General features: G+C 38.0%; 1 protein-coding gene across 4 annotated transcripts in view; it reads left to right on the plus strand.

Moving 5' to 3' along the window:
* Itsn1 (intersectin 1) overlaps nt 1–20912 on the plus strand; it is a 181109-nt gene that overhangs the window by 95244 nt on the left and 64953 nt on the right. For all 4 annotated transcript variants that reach the window (XM_090349060.1, XM_090349067.1, XM_090349046.1 and 1 more), the window contains exons 17-19: nt 12300–12427; nt 14446–14675; nt 16880–17001. In XM_090349060.1, the coding sequence (XP_090205186.1) occupies nt 12300–12427; nt 14446–14675; nt 16880–17001 (480 nt within the window). The remainder of the gene's footprint in view (nt 1–12299; nt 12428–14445; nt 14676–16879; nt 17002–20912) is intronic.

Here is a 20912-nt window from a genome sequence, read left to right on the forward strand (position 1 = left end):
CTTTTAAAAAAAAAATTCCCTGTGCCACCTCCCCCACCACTACACACGTGCATTGGGTATTTGATGCTCTTACTCCTTGGCTGGCACTGTACCACCTGAGCCATGCCTCCAAACTGTCATGGCCTCTTTCTGTTATGGTGCTTTCAATCTGACTTCACAACTTTATGATCTTAAAAATATGAAGTATTATAATAAAATCAGAATAGAAATGATTATATATAATGAGGAATGATTATATATTATTATATATTATATGATTATATGTTATTATATTTTATTTTGTTTATTTTTTTTGCCAGTTCTGGTTCTTGAACTTAGGGCCTGGGCACTATTCTTGGATACTTTTTGCTCAGAGCTAGCACTTTGCCACTTGAACCATAGCACCACTTCCTGCTTTTTCTGTGTATGTGGTTCTAGAGAATTGAACCCAGAGCTTTGTGCATGCTAGGCAAGCATGTTACCACTAGGCCATGCTCCTCCTGGTACTTTGCCACTTGAGCTACAGCACCACTTTCAGCTTTTTTTCATTAATGTGGTACTGAGGCGTCCAATCTGGGACTGAATACATACTAGGCAAACATTCTAGCATTAAGCCACATTCCCAGCCATTGTTTTAGATATAAGTAGACATTACAACTTTTTTTTTCCCCAATGGGTTCTGGGGCTTGAACTCTTAAACTTGAGCCACAGCATCACTTTTGGTTTTCTGGTGGTTAATTGGAGATAAAGCGTCTCATGGACTTTTAGTGCCTGGGCTGGCTTTGAACCGAGATCCTCAGATCTCAGCCTCCTGAGTAGCTAGGATTACAGGAATGAGCCACTGGCTTCTTGCTAGACATTATAACTTTTACCAATTATGGGTTTTTTTTATCAGAAATGGGTTGTTACTACAAATATTTTACTTTTCTAAGTTAAAATTCTTTACATTTGATTCTACCCAATTCAGCATCTGATACTAGGAAGAAGTAAAACTCCTTTATGCTAAAGCAAATTAACAAATAAGAGGAAGCATATTTGAGATTTTTGGTTGACCTCTGGATCGAGAGTCTATGCCAGATTGTCTAGACATCGGAGTTTGAGTTATTTGTGCTGTTCTTTCAGAGTATTAGGTAATGATCTTTTCACAGTTGTATAATTCCAGGAAAGTGCCCTTGGGAGAAATATTTTAAAGCCAACTTAATGTTTCTCTTCATTTTTAGTAGCACATGTATGCACATGCACGTGTGTGTGTGTACATGTACGCGTACGTGTGCGTGTACTGTGTTCTGTATTCCTGTGTTTGTGATTATGTGTGGTATGTCACTTTTGGAAGTACAGCTGTGAGTTCTTCATTATGAAGTACAATCAGAAGGCTCTTAAGAGTTCTTACTATTGTTCTACTGTTAAGCAAAAGAACATAACCTTGTAAACTTTATAGTGTTTTTTACTAGTCTTTTGGAATATAAAGTTAAGTATTCAGTTACTTTCTGAATCTAAGAGTAATGTCAAGTTGATTTCTTTTCTGGAAATGTGGCTTCTTTAAAAAAAAAAAAGGTTTAGATACTAGAAAATTATACTTCAGAGAGATACTTCTAGTACTTGCATTTAGGGATTAAGTAACATTAACAATTGAGTTTCTGTTGCCTTAAAATGTGGTGCAAGTTGTTCTGAGAACTAATTACTGTTTAATTGACTAATGCTGTTTTCAGTACCTTCTTATACAAAGCCTATCTCTTTCCCCGCCCCCCCCACTGGTCTTTTTCCCAAATATATTTAAGACAGAACATTCCTATCTGTCTCTACTTCTTCTGGTTACCTATTAACTTTTAAACAATATAATTTAAAAAATCACAAGCTAATATAGTTGTATTGTTTGCTACGTAACATATATTTGGAAGGCTAAGTAAATATGATATGTTATCTTTTATAGTTTATTATTTCTACAGCTTCTCTGAAACCTAGTGTAATTAGAATAGGAACAGTTAAAGAATATAAGCATTCATAATTAGAAGCAACTGAGAGACTGAGTTAACTGTTTCCACAAGTTCTCTTGTCCACTTTCCTTTGTTTTAGCCAGAGTAGATATTACTAAGCATTTTTTCTGATTTTGGAGCCTATGTTTGGTAATATAATTTCTTATATGATTAAATAAGCTAACAAGAACTAGCAGCCAGATCTTTGGGATTTCTTCTGTGCTCTTGATACAGCAGTATCTTAAAATTTAAGCTGATGATGGGAAAATTGGCTTCTGTCTTGCCCAGGGGAAGTCTGTAAGATGTACAGTGACTGTCTCCCACAACTAGCCTTGATCATGTATATTCAGTGTATTTTAAACCTTCCTTTCTCAAAGAACAACCAGATGCAGAAAATAGGAAAGAAGCTAAGATTTAGTGTCTGTATTCCATGTTCATAAACATTATTTGCATGGGAGAAGAATATTGAAGCCATGTTAAGTGATTGGCCCCACCAATTAAATAACATAAAAATAAAAACCAGTTGCATTAAATCAGTTATGTTCACATACACCCAAAAGTCACATCCAGATTCTTTTTTTTTTTTCTGTCAGTTGTGGGACTTGAGCTGAAGAGCTCGGGGACAGTGCCCTGGCCTAAAGTTCAAGCCTCATGAACAACAAAATAAATAAATAGAAGTACAAAGCATAATCTAATCTTTCCCTCCAGAACATCTAGTTTGCATCCATTTGTGTTTTTGAGGGTTTCTCCCATTCTCTTCAGGAAAATTCTTATCAAAGATCGGCTAGTCAGTAATGGAAATTCTTGTTTTTATTTAAAAAGGAAAAAGTTACTGCTCTAATCAGATTAACAGTCTGTTAATTAACAGTCTGTTAGAAAGCAGTGTATGAAGAATGTGTTAGAAGGCTGTAACTGTTGGGATCAAAGCTCTAGCCCAGCCTGCTTGGGAGTAGGGGAAGGAATTCTGAGAGACCCCTTTATCAATTAAGAACTGGACACAGTAACCCTAGGTGGTATCCTAGCTACCAGGAAGTCTAACAGGTAGATCAGCTCCAAGCACACTTCTAGGTAGGAAGCATGATCCTGTCTGCAAACCCTGCCAAGCTGGCGCCTGCCTCCATGGTAAGAGCTCCCCCACGAAAAGCAGAAGATCCTGACTTTAAAATAAAAACAGAAAACAAAAGACCTCAAAAACATACTGATTTAAAATTGCTAACTGTATCTGTTAGTGACTCCTTATATAGAATATAATGATCTCAACTCCTAGACTTTTGATTGTTTAGAAAGCAAGAGCTCCTTCTTTCATTAAAAGGCTGTTTTCCATGTATTTAAACAGACTTGTATGTTCAAAGAAAAAAAGTCCCAAGGTGGAGGGTAGGGGTTGAGCTTAGTGGTTGAGTACTTGCATAGCATGTGCAAGGTAGTAGATTCAATGCTCAGTACCACAAAAAAACGTAGGGGGAGATCCTAAGATAAGTGTTTCCTAATTTATCATCGCAATCAAGAATTAATTACTTGAGAAAAGAAATGAATCTTACCACAGTGATTTAAACATTGTGTGTTTTATGTTTTTTATTGGGGGGTGGAATTGAACTCAAGACTTTGAGATCTACCTTGTTGTTTTTTTGTTGTTGTTTTTTTTTGTTCTAGGCAGTGCTGTGCCACATAACACAGCTCTACTTGCAGCTTTTTTTTTTTTTTTAAACTGATTTAGTGTTTCACAGCCTTTTTGCCCTGACTGGCTTTGAATCTCCATCTTCAGATTTCAGCCTCATTGGTAGCTTGAATAATAGGCATGAGACACCAGTGCCCACTTTTTGCTTTGTTTTTGTTAGTTTGGTTTAAGTCTCTTAAGAAGGGCGGAGTGGGAGAAATGGAGAAATTATAGCACCCTAAGAAATGGATGCTCTTGTGCTAGAAATTCCCCAATTGGAAGCCTTTGTACATTTGCTATCTTTGATACAAAGTGTAAATTTTAGCTTCTTGATAATCAGATGAAATACCTAACCATTGAATTAACCAGAAAGAATTGATTTGTTGGGAATTGTGAACTAGTTTCTTGGTTTTGTTTGTTTGTTTTGGGTCATGGGACTTGAAGTCTGCACCTGGGCTCTGTCCCTGAGCTCTTTACCGCCTTACCTCTTGAGCTAACACGTGCCACTTCCAGTTTTCTGGTGATTAGTCTCACAGACTTTTTAGTGCCTGGGCTGGCTTTGAACTGATCCTCAGATCTCAGCCTCCTGAGTAGCTAGGATTACAGGCATGAGCCACCATGTTCAGCAAGTCAAGTCCTGAGACTCTTATCTCCAATTAACCACCAGGAAATCAGCAGTGGCCAGTGGCACTGTGGCTCAAGTGGTAGAGCACCCGCCTTTAGCTGAAGAGCTCAGGGACAGTGCGCAGGCCCAGAGTTCAAGCCCCATGACGAACAATAAAACAAACAAAAATGGACAGTATTTCATATCTTAGTGAACATGAAGAATCTATTCCCAGAAGTATAAGATGTATTCCTTAGTACTTGGGAAACCAGGCTTCTTAACTTAGTTACGGGGACTATAAGAAATATAAATTCTGGGGAAAAAAAAAAAGAAATATAAATTCTGGGGCCAGGAGAAGTGGTGCTGTGTCTCAAGCGATAGAGTTCTAGCCTTGAGAAAACCTAAGGACAGAGCTCAGGACCTGAGTTCAAGCTCCAGGACCAGCAAAAAAAAAAAAAAAGAATTAAAAAAGAAATATAAATTCTATCTATAATCATGCCAGTCCTAAACATTGCTCCTAAGAACTAAACTAATGTTGAAATGAGAATGCCAGTTATGGTAAATAAGGTTATAAGGTTGTTTAGCTAAATCTTTTATGCTCTTCATTTCAGATACTTGCTTTCACAGCAGGCTCATTCATTATGAAAAAAAAAACACAGTTAAAGGCAACATGTTTAGCAATAAAAGGAAAAAAGAAAAGCACTGGAGATATAATGGCAGAACAGAATGAGAATGGTGGAAGGGGGGTCAGGGAAGCATGGGAAGGGAAACAATGATGGAAAGGAAAAAAGGTCCAGAAAGAGAAGACGAAGAGACCACAGGAGAAACGAGCGGGGATTCAGGTAGTGGCAGCATTCTCCATGTTTACTACAGTTGTATTGGGCTTGGTTCAAGGTAGCTTTTTTCACTTCTTCATAGACACAATCAGACCCTCTAATTCATTATTTGTGATTGTGGGACCTTCATTTATACTTCTTGAGTAAGCACTTAACCAAAATATTCCCCAGACTGAAAATGGTCAACAGATGTTGCATGTTTGCTTCTGTGATGTACATGGTTTTGTGGAGTTGGCTGAATTTTCAATTTTCAGTCCAGACTTTTTCATTTTAAGGTTACAAACACCATTTAATAAAATATTATCTGGGAAGGAAAACAGCAGATGTTAATAATCTTTGGAAGGTGTTTTCTGCTATCTCATTTTTAATTCTTTATAATCAAAACCCCTTAACAACTTTACCCTTTAGATGACATAAATTTAACAGGAGACTGCTTTGTGCATAAAGCCACTATGTTTGGGGCCAGGAGTTTGGCTTAGTGAGTGATAGAGTGCCAGAAGTGGTGCTGTGGCTCAAGTGGCAGAACACTAGCTTTGAGCAAAAGGTGTCTTATGGACAGTGCCCAGGCCCTGAGTTCAAGCCCCAGGACTGGCAAAGGAAAAGAAAATAAAAAGAAAAGCTTCTATGTTTGAGGAAACTCAGATTTTTAGGACAAGCTTGGTCAGTTTTCATTTTCTGGGAATATCGGGGTCCTTCCTCAAGCCTATAGGAGAAGATTCCTGATGCTGTATATGTGTAGGGGCTTTTTCGCTTTCTTTCCACCTCTTCACACACCATGCCCAGCACTCCCCAGCACTTCCTTTCCTGATACCAGTTCGGACCAGGGGAGATGAAAGTTGCTATTTGGTGAAATACTGATTTCAGATTTAGAAGTAGTATTTGAACATGCTTCTAAAACAGTAGTATAGCTCTTCACTGAGTTTAACCAATGTGTATGTACTTCTTCACACCTGAAGTACATCATGAATGAATAGTTTTTTGATGTCACATTTTTATTATGTTTACTGGCATATATTAGTTGTATAAAGGCACTGTCCCTGAGCTTCTTTTGTTCAAGATTAGCACTCTACTACGTTAGCCACAGCTCCACTTCAGCCATAACTCCACGGTTTGGGTGGTTAACTGGAAATGCGGGTCTCACTGCCTTTCCTGCCTGTGATCCTCAGGTCTCAGCCTCCTGAGTATCCAGCATGACAGTGTGAACTAGCAGTGTCCAGCTATCATGATGTTTCCGTACACTATGTGTCCTGATGAATTCACCCTCTCCATCACTTACCTCCCTCCTCTTCCCTACACAGCCTCCACCAACCTTGTTCTGTTTTCATATATACAAAGAAGCTACTTCAACAATATTTATCCTCATTCACCCTCCAAGTTATAAACCTTACGATCTTTGTGATAAATAAAATGTCTATTTGCCTTGATTTGGGCACCCTTACTATGTTCTGTTTTTCTTGTTTTTTTGGTTTTTGGATTTTTTTCCCCCTATAAGTACAACTGTCCCTATCTTCATTGGATTTTTTTTAATTATCTTTATTATTTTTATTTTGTTTTTACCAGTCCTGGGCACTGTCCTTGGACACTTTTTACTCAAGGCTAGCACTCTACCACTTGAACCACAGTGCCACTTCCGGCTTTTTCTGTGTATGTGGTTCTGGGGATTCAAACCCAGGGCTTGTGCATGCTAGGCAAGCATACTACCACTAGGCCACACTCCCAGCACAATCTTTATTATTTCAAAATTACCTTTAAGTAGTTGTACAAAGGAATTGCCATTTAATAAAGTCGTTTATGACTATAATGTGTCTTGATCAGTTGCACTCCTTTTCAACATTTTTACCCACTCCTCCCACCCCATTCCTTCCGTTACTTGTCTTAATTTTATAGTGTATACATTGAATTCTTGACTGCATCTCCACTCCCCCTTTTTCCTCTTCATTTATCTCCTCTTCATTCTCCCTGGCCCTACCCCACTTCTTACAAGTACCCAGTTCCTAGTGCTTATTTTGTTGGACTCTGACTTTGCCTTGCTAAGGAATTACGCTGTGAGTTCTCCCTTGTATTTACTTTATTTCAGTTAATACACTTGTAACCACTCGGGTCCCACCAAATATGTTTACACATAGGTTTGTATAGACTGAGTAAGTTTGTAGGTGAATTCTAGCTTTTACACATGGGAACCATACAACCTTTGCTTTTCTGGGCCTGATGACTTATTCCTATACACATAGTTTTTCCATTTTCTTACAATTGGTGCATTCTAATGGATGAGTAAAATTTCATTATGTATATATACCATATTTTCATGATCTATCTGTCCATTGAGAGGCATCTGGGCTTTATTTTTTTTTAGGCCACTCCATATTATTTACCAGAGAGGTCAAATAAGCATAGTCCCACCAACAGTATAATTTGATGCCCTTTTAGTGCTACCATTACCAATTGGCTTTCCTTAATAGTGTTTTGTTTTACCACTTAATTAGGAAAAGTTAGTCAATAGACCTTTCAAAAATTATTCAGAAAATATTGTGTGCTACATATTAGTGATTATATAAAATCAAGTCTGTTTTAAATTCTGTAGGTATTAAGATGGTAAACGTGGAACTTCGGATGAGTTCACCTTAATGTTAATAATTTTATTTTGATTTATGATGTTGAGTTCATGAATTTAAGTAATTAATCAACATGTTTGTTTTTTTGTCTTATTTCTAAGAGGAAGTTTGAGGCAAAATCCAAGAGCAAAATAATCCCCCCAAAAAGTTATGTGTCCTAAATTAGCAGATAAATTTCCAGTATACTGCCAGTCTCCTTTCATAGATCCAGTGGCTAGTTCCCATTTTTTTCCTAGTAGGCATCTATTCAAAGTAATGTTATGACAAGAAATACCACACATATTTTCAGGTGGACATTTCCTCATAGTTCACATCAAATCACTTCACATGATGCATCTTGTTTCAAGTGTCTCTAAGACCAAATAAAAAGTAAGTAGTCACAGTAATTAAGGCAAATGATTCTGCCATCTTGGCACAGCCACAGAACAGTCATCTTCAGTGGACTTGGAAGGGAGCCGCATCTCAGCAGAGCACGAGTTGGGTCTTCCCGAGTATTGAATTTGTCGAACATGCCGCTTTGGAAATACTTTGACTGTGTGCCATAGGACGTTCAAAGATGTTTTATGCCTCAAATATCTTAGTCGTTTAGGGGAAATAAGTGAGGTTTTTCCTTTTTTTGGTCTAGAGAATGAAGTTAAAAGTAGACTGATTTCATTTTATCTTAAGTAATATGAGACAACCTTCTTTGTTGTTGTTTTGCCATTCTTAAAACTATGATTTCTAAGTTTTGTCTAACCAGAGACCCTGTGACCATTTAGTAAAACTCTGAGCCTTTTCTGTTAGAATAATGGCCCTACACCCTAGGTCTCCTTGCCTTTTTATAGCACTCACAAGGTAAATGCAATTTGACAAGCAATTTGGGTAAGATGTTCAGCTGTATCTTCAAACTTCTGTTCATGTTTTTGGTGATAAAAATATTATTCTTAGCCAAGTGCAGGTGGCATCTGCCTATGGTCTCAGCTACTCTAGAGGGAGAGGCAGGAGAATCCTTTGAGCCAGGGAGTTTAGAGTAACATAGCTACCTTATCTCATAATATAGTTTTAAATTTCCTTGTTATTCTAATTTGTCTGTAGTAAACATTTTATTTTATTGATATTTCAGTTTGAACTCAGGTCTTGTACCTGATAGTTAGACAGGTGATTTATCACTTGAGCCATGCCCCAGCTTTTGTAATTTTATTTCACCCACATAAATATTTAGAACAAAAGTGTCTATTTAAGCTGGGTGTGGTAGCTCATTCAGGAGGCTGAGGTCTGAGGATCGAGGTTCAAAGCCAGCCTGGGCACTAAAAAGCCCTGAGACTCTTATCTCCAATTAATCACCAAAAAACTGGAAGTAGCACATTGTAGCTCCAGGGGTAAGGAGGTAGTCTTGAGCTGAAGAGCTCAGGGACAGCGCCCAGGCCCAGAAGTCAAGCCCCATGACCAAAAACAAATTCTTTCCCTGAAAGAATTAACTACAATTGGATTTGAGTCTCTTCAACAATATTTAAACGAATGAGTGGGTGCAGCCATCTGTCCCATAGGAAAGGACTTAGTGTGTCCACACAGGCTTTGTTGTGGCCAAAGAAGATCATGCATTCTCTTGTTCACACCCCACATTTGTAGATTGTCCCCTTTGGAAGTTCAGCTTTGAAAAAAAATTTTTAATCAGCTGTACAAAAGCATTTCTCAGTTCAACATAGAAGGTCAGCTTTTTAAGAGTGAACCATCCTAAAATTATGAATATTCTTAAATGTTTCATATTCTCTTAAATACCTAAATCCAAGGAGAAAGACCTGGAATATTTCCTAGAATGGGTAAGGTCACTTCAGATCTCCCTGAAATGCATAATATATCTCAGCAGTGCTTGACTTGAACAGCAGTCAGTAATAGAAAGTGCTGAGAGAAATCTATGCAGTCTTCAGATCTGGATCATAAGCTACCAGAACTTCTGTCACCTTCTTTAACAATCTGTTATTTTATGGCTCTTGCAGAGCTCTATTTTCTTGAGCTCTCCTAGAAGCTACAATGTATTCAGATCCAAAGATTGGTTCATCCTATCTCATAAAACCACTATCTTCAAAAAACAAAGTGTTTTTAACATTATCTATTTACCAATTGCCTTTAAAATTATCTCATTAGTATTTTCTCTTGTCGTTAAAAAATCTACTTGTTAATTTTATAGTTCTTTATGACAACTGTGAACTATATTTTGGTTTACCTTTTTGTTAATTAATGTTCTGCCAATCTATACCCAGAACTCTCTATAGAAAGAAAATGTACATCATCTGATGCTTCTCTTGACACATTGGGGTACCCTTGCCACCACCAGGGTCCTGTTTTGCACTTAATACTTTGTGTTTCATCCTGCTATAAATTCAATTTTCTAGGATGCCACAAGAACTTTCTTTTTGGTCGTAGGGCTGAAATTCTGGGCCTGTTGCTGTTCCTGAGCTTTTTTGCTCAAGGCTACTATGCTGCCACTTTGAGCCACAGCACCACTTCAGGTTTTCTGGAAGTTAATTGGAGATGAGTTTTACAGATTTTTCCCTCACAGGCCGGCTTTGAACCACGATCCTCAGATCCCAGCTTCCTAAGTAGTTAGGATTATAGGCATGAGCCACTGGTACCCAGATTATATGTTTTAAAAAGGAAAGTTCTTATTTCAGCAGTATGCCAGTGGCCCACGTCTGTAATCCTAGCCACTCAGGAGACTGAGGTCTATCAAATAGAAGTTTTACTCAGGCTATCCTAGACAGTCATCCTCCTATTTATGCTTCTCAAGTAGCTGGCGTGATAGGCATGCACATCTGTGCCCAACTGTTTATTGGTTAAGATGAGGTTTGTCAAGATGAGGTTTGCAGGTTTACTTCATACTCTGATCCTCCCTATCTCAGCCTCTTGAGTTGCTAGGACTGTAGCTGTGATGTACCATGCCTGGTTCAAATGGTTCTTAAGAACAAATTGGGTTCTGGCTTTGAAAAGTCCTCATCAAAATATTAACCAGATTTTTTTCATTCATGTTATTAAAGATTACTATTGTTGATTCCAAATTGCTGTGGAAACCAATGAAGCTGAATTTTAAACATAATACAGTTAAGTTTTATAATCCATAGCATGTAGTAAAAAAGATAATGAAACATGGGGCTCTTTTTTTTTTCCCCCTACTATAGAGTATGACAGCAATCAGCTATAGGCAGTCCTTCTATCTTTATTGTTTAAGAATAAATCTGGCTGGGCGCGTGGCTCACACCTGTAATCCTAGCTATTCAGGAAGCTGAAATCTGAGGACTGCTGTTCAAAGCCAGCCCAGACACTGAAGTCAATGAGCCTCTTATCTCCAATTAAATACTAAAAAACGGGAAGTAGCTCAAGGACAATGCCCAGGCCCAGAGTTCAAGCCCCACAACCGACAAAAAAGAATAAATGTACAGGTAGGAACTTTAAAACTGAAAGAAATCTGCCTACCTTACTAAGGTGACAGAAAACAGTACAGGCTTTGATCACTAAACCTCACTACATAGACCCTGAACTGCTGCCCGCTTGGCATACCCCTGATTAGTCAAGCCAAGGTATTTTCAGGCAATTGGAAATATCTCTGGGCAATTAGTCTCAGCTGATCTACCTTTGACCAAGCAAAAAGAGTTTGGGTGACTGACTCTGTTAGGAGCATGTGAATCCTATAGAATCAGGGGTTCCCCCTACAGTTACAGTTTTGAAGGAGTTTTTTTTTATTCTTTTGTTTCATGCCAGTTTTATTGGCTTATATTAGTTATTAAGGGTAGCAGTTGTGTTTTGTTACTTTTATTTTTATATTACATTTGTGGTACTAGGGATTGAACACAAGGCCTCATGCATGTTAGCTAAGTTCTCTACAGTTGAGCTATACCTCCTTCCCAAACAGATGGTTTTTCTCTTCATACTTCTGGGTATCCTTCTGATTCAAGTACGTGAAATACAGAATGTGTTTTATTTGCAATATCCTTCTAAAGGAATGTTGCTATTCTCATGGTTGGTGTCAAATGAGGGCATCAGATCAGAGGTCATCAAATTACAGCTTTGTACTTGAACCTGACTGCTGCCTGGGAAGTTTACAACCTCACACAGAGATTTATTAAAAGAAAAAAGTCTGGAAGTTATGATTTGAAGAAAACTAGACCCTAGGATGTGGTAGAGGGATGTCTATGTGTTCTAAAACAGCATGTCATAAGAAGATGAGGTTTTTTATGGAGGTAATATTAAGAGGTATGTAAGTTTTCAAAGCCAGTGGGGTTGGTGTGGATTCATTATCAAAACTGTATGATTTTATTCATGCCCATTATCAGATCTTAAGATGGTTATTCCATTCTACTGTTATCATAGAGTCATTGGTGGTAACTCCTCTGCTACCCCTTACTAGCAAGTTCTTCATAAAACAAATTACAGGAAATGATATAATGTGTTGTGGCCCACTGAAGTGGAATCTTCAGCAACCTTTGGAGATTAGTCCTGTCAATTGTAGTCACTTTCCATTTTTCTATTTTTCCAGTATAACATTTCTCCACTCTGAAATGTCTTCTTCCAAGCTCACTAGGCCACCTCACTGTGAGAGCTGCATGCTGATGAGATTCAATCCTTGCTTTTATGTCATTATATGAACTATGTCTTGATTATTTATAGGAACTAAGAGAAATACATAGTAAACAGCAACTCCAGAAGCAAAAGTCCATAGAGGCTGAACGACTGAAACAGAAAGAACAGGAGCGAAAGGTCATAGAATTAGAAAAGCAAAAAGAAGAAGCCCAAAGGTAAGTCTTTTCATTGGATTGTGGACCCCTGTGAAAGAAAGTTTGAGTATTCTTTTTCCCCTGACCTCTTCAAGTACTCACTGTACCAGAAGGCCTTGCATCTTTATGTGCATGTGGACAAGACAAACACATGTGTATATAAATCTTTGTATATCATAGGACCCTCTGAAGTTTTGGTTGGTTCCCAGAACTCTCCAGTGTAGATAAATGGAATTGCACAAGGAAATTAGGACACTTGGTTGGCTCATTTGCATACTAATAGCCAGAAAATGTTTCCAGTTCACAGCCTTTTAATAACAGTGGTGGTCAAATAGCCTGGGTTGTAATAAAAGTCCCATCCACACAAGACCAGGATTGTATGCTTCTCTTTTTCCACTCTTTATTATAACTGCAAAGGGAGATGATTTGCCATCATTGCTTGTTTAACTATTTATGTTTGTGGGGTTTTTTGTTTTCCTTGTAACCATCTCTGATAAAGCATAGAATTTTGTTTGTTACCTTTTTGTGCATCTAATTTTGTTAATAAATATTTGCTTTTTAAACTTCAGCTAATTTCACATTTCCCAGAAAAAAAAATGTCCAAATGTCCTAATGATATTCTATAAATGACAAAAGTTGGCTATTGAAATTAGACTGAAAAGGGGAAAAAAGACAGTTGAGGCAAGTGATTTATTTTGGCGCTTGGCAGAAAAAATTTTAAATTACAAGTAAAATGTTTATTAAGATATAAGTTAAAAAGAACTACTGGATTTTCACATTTACAGTTTTTTGATAGTGGAGAAGAAAAGTAGAATTATGTCACAGGAAAGTGGTTCAAAGTAGAGACTCTAGAATGAGGCTACTTGTATTAGCCAGCTATATGAGAAGACAAGTCATTTAATATCTCTTTCTTGGCTTCCTCACCTCTAAAATGGGCTTAACAACAAAACCTGCCTATCTGGTACCAGGATTAAAGGAATTTATTACGGAGAACTAATTGTTATTATGTAATTTGGTTCTGAGCATTCATTCAAAGATAATCATAAGAAGTATTATGGACCAGGTGCTGATGGCACATGACTGTAATCTTAGCTGTTCAGGAAGATGAGACCTGAGAATCACAGTTTGAAGCCAGTCTAGGCAGAGAACTCACTGTCTGAGCTTTTCAACTCAAGGCTACCACCCTACCCCTTGAGCCACAGCACCACTTCTGGTTTTTAGTGGTTAATTGGAGATAAGAGTCTGAATCTTTAGTGCCCAGGCTGGCTTTGAACTTCCATCCTCAGATCTCAGCTTCCTGAGTAGGTAGGATTACAGGCATGAGCCAACATGCCAGGCTTGGCTTGAGAGACTCTTAGCTCCAAATAACCAGCAAAAAGCTAGAAGTATGGCTCAAATAATAGAGCGCTGGCCTTGAGTTAAAAAAAAAATCCTGGACACACACACAATATGACAGAAAACTCATTTCCAGTCTTTTCATGTGAATTTCCAATTCAGGCTATCGGTTTTCCAGACTTAGTTGTCATCCTAATTGTCTATTATCTACTTTGAAAATAACACAGCAGAAAATAGTCAATAAAGTCATCTCTTTCATCTTCAGTTTTGGAGTATCTTGTGTGCACGCAGGGAGGCATCATAATGATATGATTGATCATTTACCCAGCATTTCACTTATAGTCTGTGGGGTATTCTGTACCATCATAAGTTGTATTATTTTGTATTCTGTGGTTTTTGTTTTGGGGTTTGTAGTTTAATACTAGTTTCAACATTGAGATATCTTTGCTTTCGTCCTCTTTGAGCCACTTTATGAAGTTCATCATAAATTTTCTCTGTGTTTTTCTAAATCATGCGATTTGTCTCACTCAGAATTGGAGTCCTGAAAGCTTTTGTTTCATTGATTGTGTTGCTCTAGCTGAAGAACAATATTCCCTTGATGGTTAGCAGCCCATTGACTAGATGGAGCTTTTCAATGAAAAGAGACAGCACTAATGTTAAATTGGAGTTGGTTCCTCGCTGTAATCAAGCGTCTTTGTTGGCAGACGAGCTCAGGAAAGGGACAAGCAATGGCTGGAACATGTGCAGCAAGAGGATGAGCACCAGCGGCCAAGAAAACACCATGAGGAGGACAAGCCAAAAAGAGAAGACACTGTCAGAAAGAAGGACAGTGAGGAGAAAGGCACACAGGAAGCACCAGACAAGATGAGTCGGCTTTTCCATCCACACCAAGAACCGACTAAGCCAGCTTTCCAAGCTCCATGGTCCACTGCAGGTACTGGAAGCCAAAAGTGCTTTCAGGGACTGGGTTGTAGATCTTGCCTACCATAGATGAAGCCTGCGTTCCATCCCCAGCAGTGAGCAAAAAAAAAATTATCTCTTTCCCAGAACCTCTTAAGAAATACCTGTCTAGGCAAGCCGTGTCTTGACCACATTAATAGAGACAAAATCATCTTCTCTGTTGTTTGGAAAGTACATCACTTTATTCCCTGGGATTGTTACAAATCTGTTTAAATGGCCTCCACCCTACAGGCATGTAGGTGTCCTCTTCTGACTTTTCCCCTACCAAACCCCATTCATGTACCTGTCTTGTATATGGTAGATTTGACTCATCTTGCAGAAGATAGTTGCTGCTTTTCCAGTCTGTTGCTTTCTCATAGAATTTAAATTGTGTTGTGGTCTACAGTCCATATTGTACAAAACTCTTATTTCTTACCTTTTCAGAAGGGCAACTCTGTTTGGGGACCTTTTAACCTTATTTGCTTCTTTAAAACAAAATGCCAGACACTGGTGGTTCAAAGCCAGCCTAGGCACAAAAGTCCATCTCCAGTCTTATCTCCAGTTAACCACCAGAAAACCAGAAGTGGCACTGTAGCTCCAAGTGGTAGAATACTAGCCTTGAGCTGAAGAGCTCAAGGACAGCACCCAGGCCTAGAGTTCAAGCACCATGAACCACCCCCCAAAAAGAATTCTATAAGAAACTGATCTAATTGAAGTAGCTAGAGATCTGGGCACCAGTGGCTCACACTTATAATCCTAGCTACTCAGGAAGCTGAGATAGGATTATAGCTTGAAGCCAGCCCAAGCAGGAAAGTCCTTGAGACTCTTGTCTTCAATTAGCCAGCAGAAAAACTAGAGTGGTTTTTTTGTGGCTCAAGTAGTAGAGCCCTTAAGCGAAAAACCTAGGGACAAGTTCCTAGGCCTTGAGCTCAACTCCCAGAATCAGCACACAGAGAGAGAGAGAGACAGACAGACAGGGGAAATAACTAGAAAAAGCTAATGACTTAGTAATGCTGCCAACTAGCAGTATTTTCAAAATCCTTGTGTGTAATATTTTGCAAAGATCTAAAAAAAAAGGTGATTGTCTTTTCTCCCAGTAAATTATATTGACATATCTGATCGTCCATGTGTATTTTTATCACCATAGTGTACAGAAAAAAAAGAAGGGAGGAAGCACTTTGAGTCACTATCCACACAGTGGTGAGGGAGGAGAACAATGTAGAGTTAGGCCGGATTCCATCCCTATCTGAAATGCTTACCCCCAGAGGACTGACAGACCATCAGAACCATGCAGTGGGAGGGGCTTGACACAGGAGGATAGATTTTTAACAATGTGGAAAAAAGATTCACTATCACTTAGTCTTACAAAACTAGTTTAAGTTTGTTCTGTCTTAGTATAAAATAAAGATTTTTTTTTTTCCTCTTTCTTCAGTCATTGGGAAATGTTGAATTCCACACAGCTGAGGACCATGGGGAGCAAATACTTTTCTTTTCACTACTTTTTGGGATTAACCATAATCCAAACATTTTCTGCTTACATGCATTTTTAAAATGTTATTTAAGATCTTCATTATTTTAAGTGGGGTCCATTATTAGGCCTATTCTTTCCCTTCTACATGTGTTAGGGATCATTAGTATTGGCATTAGAGGTAAAATGATACATGACTGCATTAGGTGTCTAAAACACCAATATTTCCAAGTCTGTGTAAAAAGTTGGACCTTCTCTGCCCCCTCCCTATCTGATTCAGACCTGAGGTCATGTCTTAACAATACACTGGGTGGGAAGAGGGAGTGTTTATGCTTTACAGATGTGCACTGCCAGAGTCTAGGCCAAGACAGGATGGCTGCCTACCATACGCAGCAATAGAATGACCTTCATTTAGAGAGAGGCCATATTTTTGAGTTGCTAAGGTTAGATTCAGCTCTCCTTTGGCATTCTGTATGTGTTTGGGATGTTCCTTGAGTGGAACTGGGGATTTAACTTGGTGGTAGAGTGCTTGCCTAGCATGCACAAGACCCTGGTTCAATCCCCAGCACAGCAAAACAAAGGAAAAGGAAAAGAAATAGTAGACTGAAAATGTTTTAATACCTTGTAAGTAGATAGTTCAGATGTCAGTTGTTTAGTTTGTTCTCACACTTTGGTGTTTCATGTAATTTTTTTTTTTTGCAACCTTATTCTTTTTTTTTTTTTGTCAACAGAAAAAGGTCCACTTACGATTTCTGCTCAGGAGAATGTAAAAGTGGTCTATTACCGGGCACTATACCCTTTCGAATCCAGAAGTCATGATGAAATTACCATCCAGCCCGGAGATATAGTCATGGTAAGAATAACCCTGCTGAGAGTTTATCTTGATGATCAATACCTATCCTCTTTTTGTACTTTGTTAAACATTTGTGAAATTGTCAGAGCATGTGAAATCCAATAATTTGGGTTTAAGTTGTTGAAGCTTAAACTCGATCTTCTTCCTTGTTTATTAGAATGAAAGGTGGTATTTTTTTTAAGTATCCTAACATCAGTTTAAAATACAGCATCAGAGACAATGTTCTCATACAGCCTTAAGCCTATAAATGTATGGTAGTTTCTGAACTTAAGAGGACTACCTGTATTCTGAGAGCGGTCATTAAACAAGAAGCTTCAAATGCAAGATACCTGTCATATGTAATCGCTAATTTTAATTTTTGTATTACCGAGTCAAAGCATCTTTTTTCTTTTGTATTTGTATAAACTTTGAAGTATGTAAAAAGCAATAATTTAAATGAAGTGAATCTTCTTTACTATTCAGAAAATTAACACTAGGAAGTTGGGAATTTAATGTATTACTAAGACTGCAACTAAAACTATAAGAACTAGTTTAAGAATAAAAACGAAGCAGTGTGGTTGGCCTCAGTTTTAATCTTAAAGAAAACAGTAGATTCTTGATCTCATTATTGACTTTTAAGAATCGGTCTAGAAGTAATCACATTTCATTCTTTTTCCCCTTTTGGGTTTTCTGAAAAATGAGAATGAATCCGAATTGTAAAAACTGGGACAGCCATACTTTTCACACTTCGGATATGGACATGGTGATCGGGATTTTGATAGAAACTATTTTTCTCTCAATTTCCCTCATCGTATTACTGGGTACTGAATCCTTTTCCACAAAGGCTGTTTAGATGAGTAAACTTTAGATGTGCTATAAGAATACGACATTTCATTAAACATCTATTTTGCCTTGCTTTTAAACCTTTGCTTTCCTGGTGGAGGTTAAAGGGGAATGGGTAAGTCTACCTGTAACTGTCAGGAAGTCTACATCTTATTCCATGTCATGTTCTTTTCAGTTACTTTAATTCTGTGTAAGTGCGCATACTTTTGAATGTTGTTGTGGCAGTAATGTGCTTTGAATTTGTACAGTGGATTGTACTTAAAAGAAAGGTGTAAATCATTTGAGTCTGGATACTGGGTTTATATTTTTTGGATTAAATAGAAGAGTAACTTAAAGGCTTTATATTTGGCAGGTCTCTAGCTCAGTCTACAGACAAAGAAGTTCCAAGTAGATTAAACTTAATTTCTCAAACTTTTATTTTTTAAAGAATGTTGGAATAATGTATTTGGTATGAAGTACCTATCTATCGATCCTTAAAAAATAGAAGATAATCCAGGTGCAGTGGCTCACGCTTGTAATCCTAGCTACTCAGGAGGCTGAGATCTGAGGATTGCAGTTCAAAGCCAGCCTGGGCACTAAAGTCCGTGAGACTCTTATCTCCAATTAGCCACCAAAAAACTAGAAGTGGTGCTATGTCTCAAGGGGTAGAGTACTAGACTTGAGCTGAAGAACTCAGGGACAGAACCCAGGCCCAGAGTTCAAGCCACATGACTGACAAAAAAAAAAAAAAACCAACATAACAAAACAACAACAACAAAACCTAGAAGATACTAAATAATATATAACTGTAAAGTACTTGTTACAGAATATATAAAAGATTAAGGGTTATAATTCATAAAGACTTCAAAGTGCTAACTCTATGAAAGAGACTTAAGACTTAGGTAAGTCAGCAGAGGATAGGAAGGGTCATTGATAGCTGAAAAAAAGAAAGTTTAGTGACATCTAGTTTTGTCATGAGTGTCTGAATGTGGACATAATTATATCAGTAGCAATTACAAGTAGTAAGAAGTGGTTACACCTCAGTCTTGGGCCATTCAAAAAAGTAAATTGATAATCCCTATTCAGATTTAAAATCCTTATTCTGCTTGACGTAGAAATTGTTTTTCTCTCTCCTTTAGGCTGTTTTGAGGCACAGAAACGAAACATGTGTGTACTTTTATGCTGAGCATCATAGTTGCTAAAAGCAAATGATAAAGAGTCAAAAGGAAACAGCCAGGCTTTATCAGTACGAGGACATAGCAGAGCAGTAGAAGGAAGATATTTTTTAAATTATATAAATCTTCATATACAGTTAGATTCTATTAAAAAATAAAGCAGTATATTCAGTATAATTGCATTCTAATTGGAAATAAAATTATGTCTATGCATGTCTGTATATTCAGAATTAATAGTCTTAAACATTTATGCTTCAAGCTAATAAGTAGTAACTGTTCAATTTCAAGGATAGATTATTTATTTATCTATTTATTTTGCTGCCAGAACTAATCTTAAATAATTTCTAGAAAAGAGAATATCTACCTGGAATTAGAATGGTATTTCCTTAGATGTCTCAAAAAATGTTGTAAAATATGGAATGTACTCCTGGGCATAACTTAGAAGAGGTGATGCTCTCCAGAGGCGGAGCTGTGGGGCTGAGAGCATGGACTAGTGGTAGTGTGCTCGCCTAGTGTGCATGAAGCCCTGGGTTCGATTCCTAAAAGCTGGAAGTGGTCCTGTGGCTCAAGTGGCAGAGCACTACCCTGGAGCACAAAGTATCCAGGGACAGTGCCCAGACCCTGAGTTCAAGCCCTAGGACTGGCAAAAAAAAAAGGAGGGGGAGCTATGGCTCAAGTGGTAGAACTCTAGCGTTGTACAGAAAACTTCAGAGACAGTGCCCAGGCCCTGAGTTGAAACCCAGAATCTCCCCATTCACAAGCAGACACACACACACACACACACACACACACACATACACACACACACACACACCAAAAAAAAAAGAAAAAAATACTGTCAGTCTTTAATGGTTGAACAATCCAGGGATCATTTACTTTCATGGTATTAGAATCACTAGATTCTCAGATTTCTCAGTTTCTTTGAAAAATAGCCTTACTGCATGTGTTAGATTTTAGAAATCTAATTTTTTTCTTTTTATGTAGGCTGGCTGGGGGAACATTAAAAATATTTTGCTTTAGGAAAAAACTTTGCTATTGGTGCAGTTTTCTCAAAACAATTTTTTTCCCCCAGTCCTGGGCTTGGGCTTAGGGCCTGAGCACTATCCTTGGGTTTTTTCAAAGCTAGAGCTTGACCACTTGAGCCACAGCACCACTTCTAGCTTTTTTCTATGTATGTGGTACTGAGGAATTGAACCCGGGTCTTTGTGTGTGCATGCTAGGCAAGCACTCTACCACTAGGCCAAACTCCTGACCCCTCAAAAGAAATTTTTAACAAAAATTTGATATAGATCGTGATATAGATATAGATAAGTGATATGATGATATCTGCCATTCATGTGCCCAAATTCCTGTTTAGGAGAGACATGGGAAAAAGCCAGTATATGGTGAAGTTTTCAGTGAATATTCATTAACTTTTAACAGTTAAAAAGAGAAAAGGACCAGTGTGAACAGATATGTTCAGAGAGGGCTTCTGATTAGATGCTTCTCAGTTGACTTTTGCCTTGACACTTAAGTAAGGCTTAGATGCTTTCTGTTCTGAGGGTTCCTGCAGTATAGAGTATGAATAAAATTAACATCTATAATGTATTAGAAGAGTATAAGACATGAAGAGACCTTTGCTTTCTCCTGTTGTTCTTTAGAAATTGATGTCATTTTTTTTGGTCAGTGGTGGGACTTGAACTCTGGGCCTGGGCACTGTCCCTGAGCTCTCTAGCACAAGGCTACTGCCCTACCCCTTGAGCCACAGGGCCACTTCTGCTTTTCTGGTAGTTAATTGAGGATAAGAGTCTCATGAACTTTTTAGTGCTCTAGTGGGTTTGTGCTGCAATCCTCAGATCTCAGCCTCCTGAGTAGCTAGGGTTACAACATGAGCCACTGTGCCTGGCTTAGATCTCATTTTTTATCTACCAGTCTAGCCCAGAACTTCTTCAGGAT

This window comes from Megascapheus bottae, chromosome 1 (assembly GCF_031878675.1).
Source record: "Megascapheus bottae isolate mThoBot1 chromosome 1, mThoBot2.hap1, whole genome shotgun sequence".
NCBI lineage: Eukaryota > Metazoa > Chordata > Mammalia > Rodentia > Geomyidae > Megascapheus > Megascapheus bottae.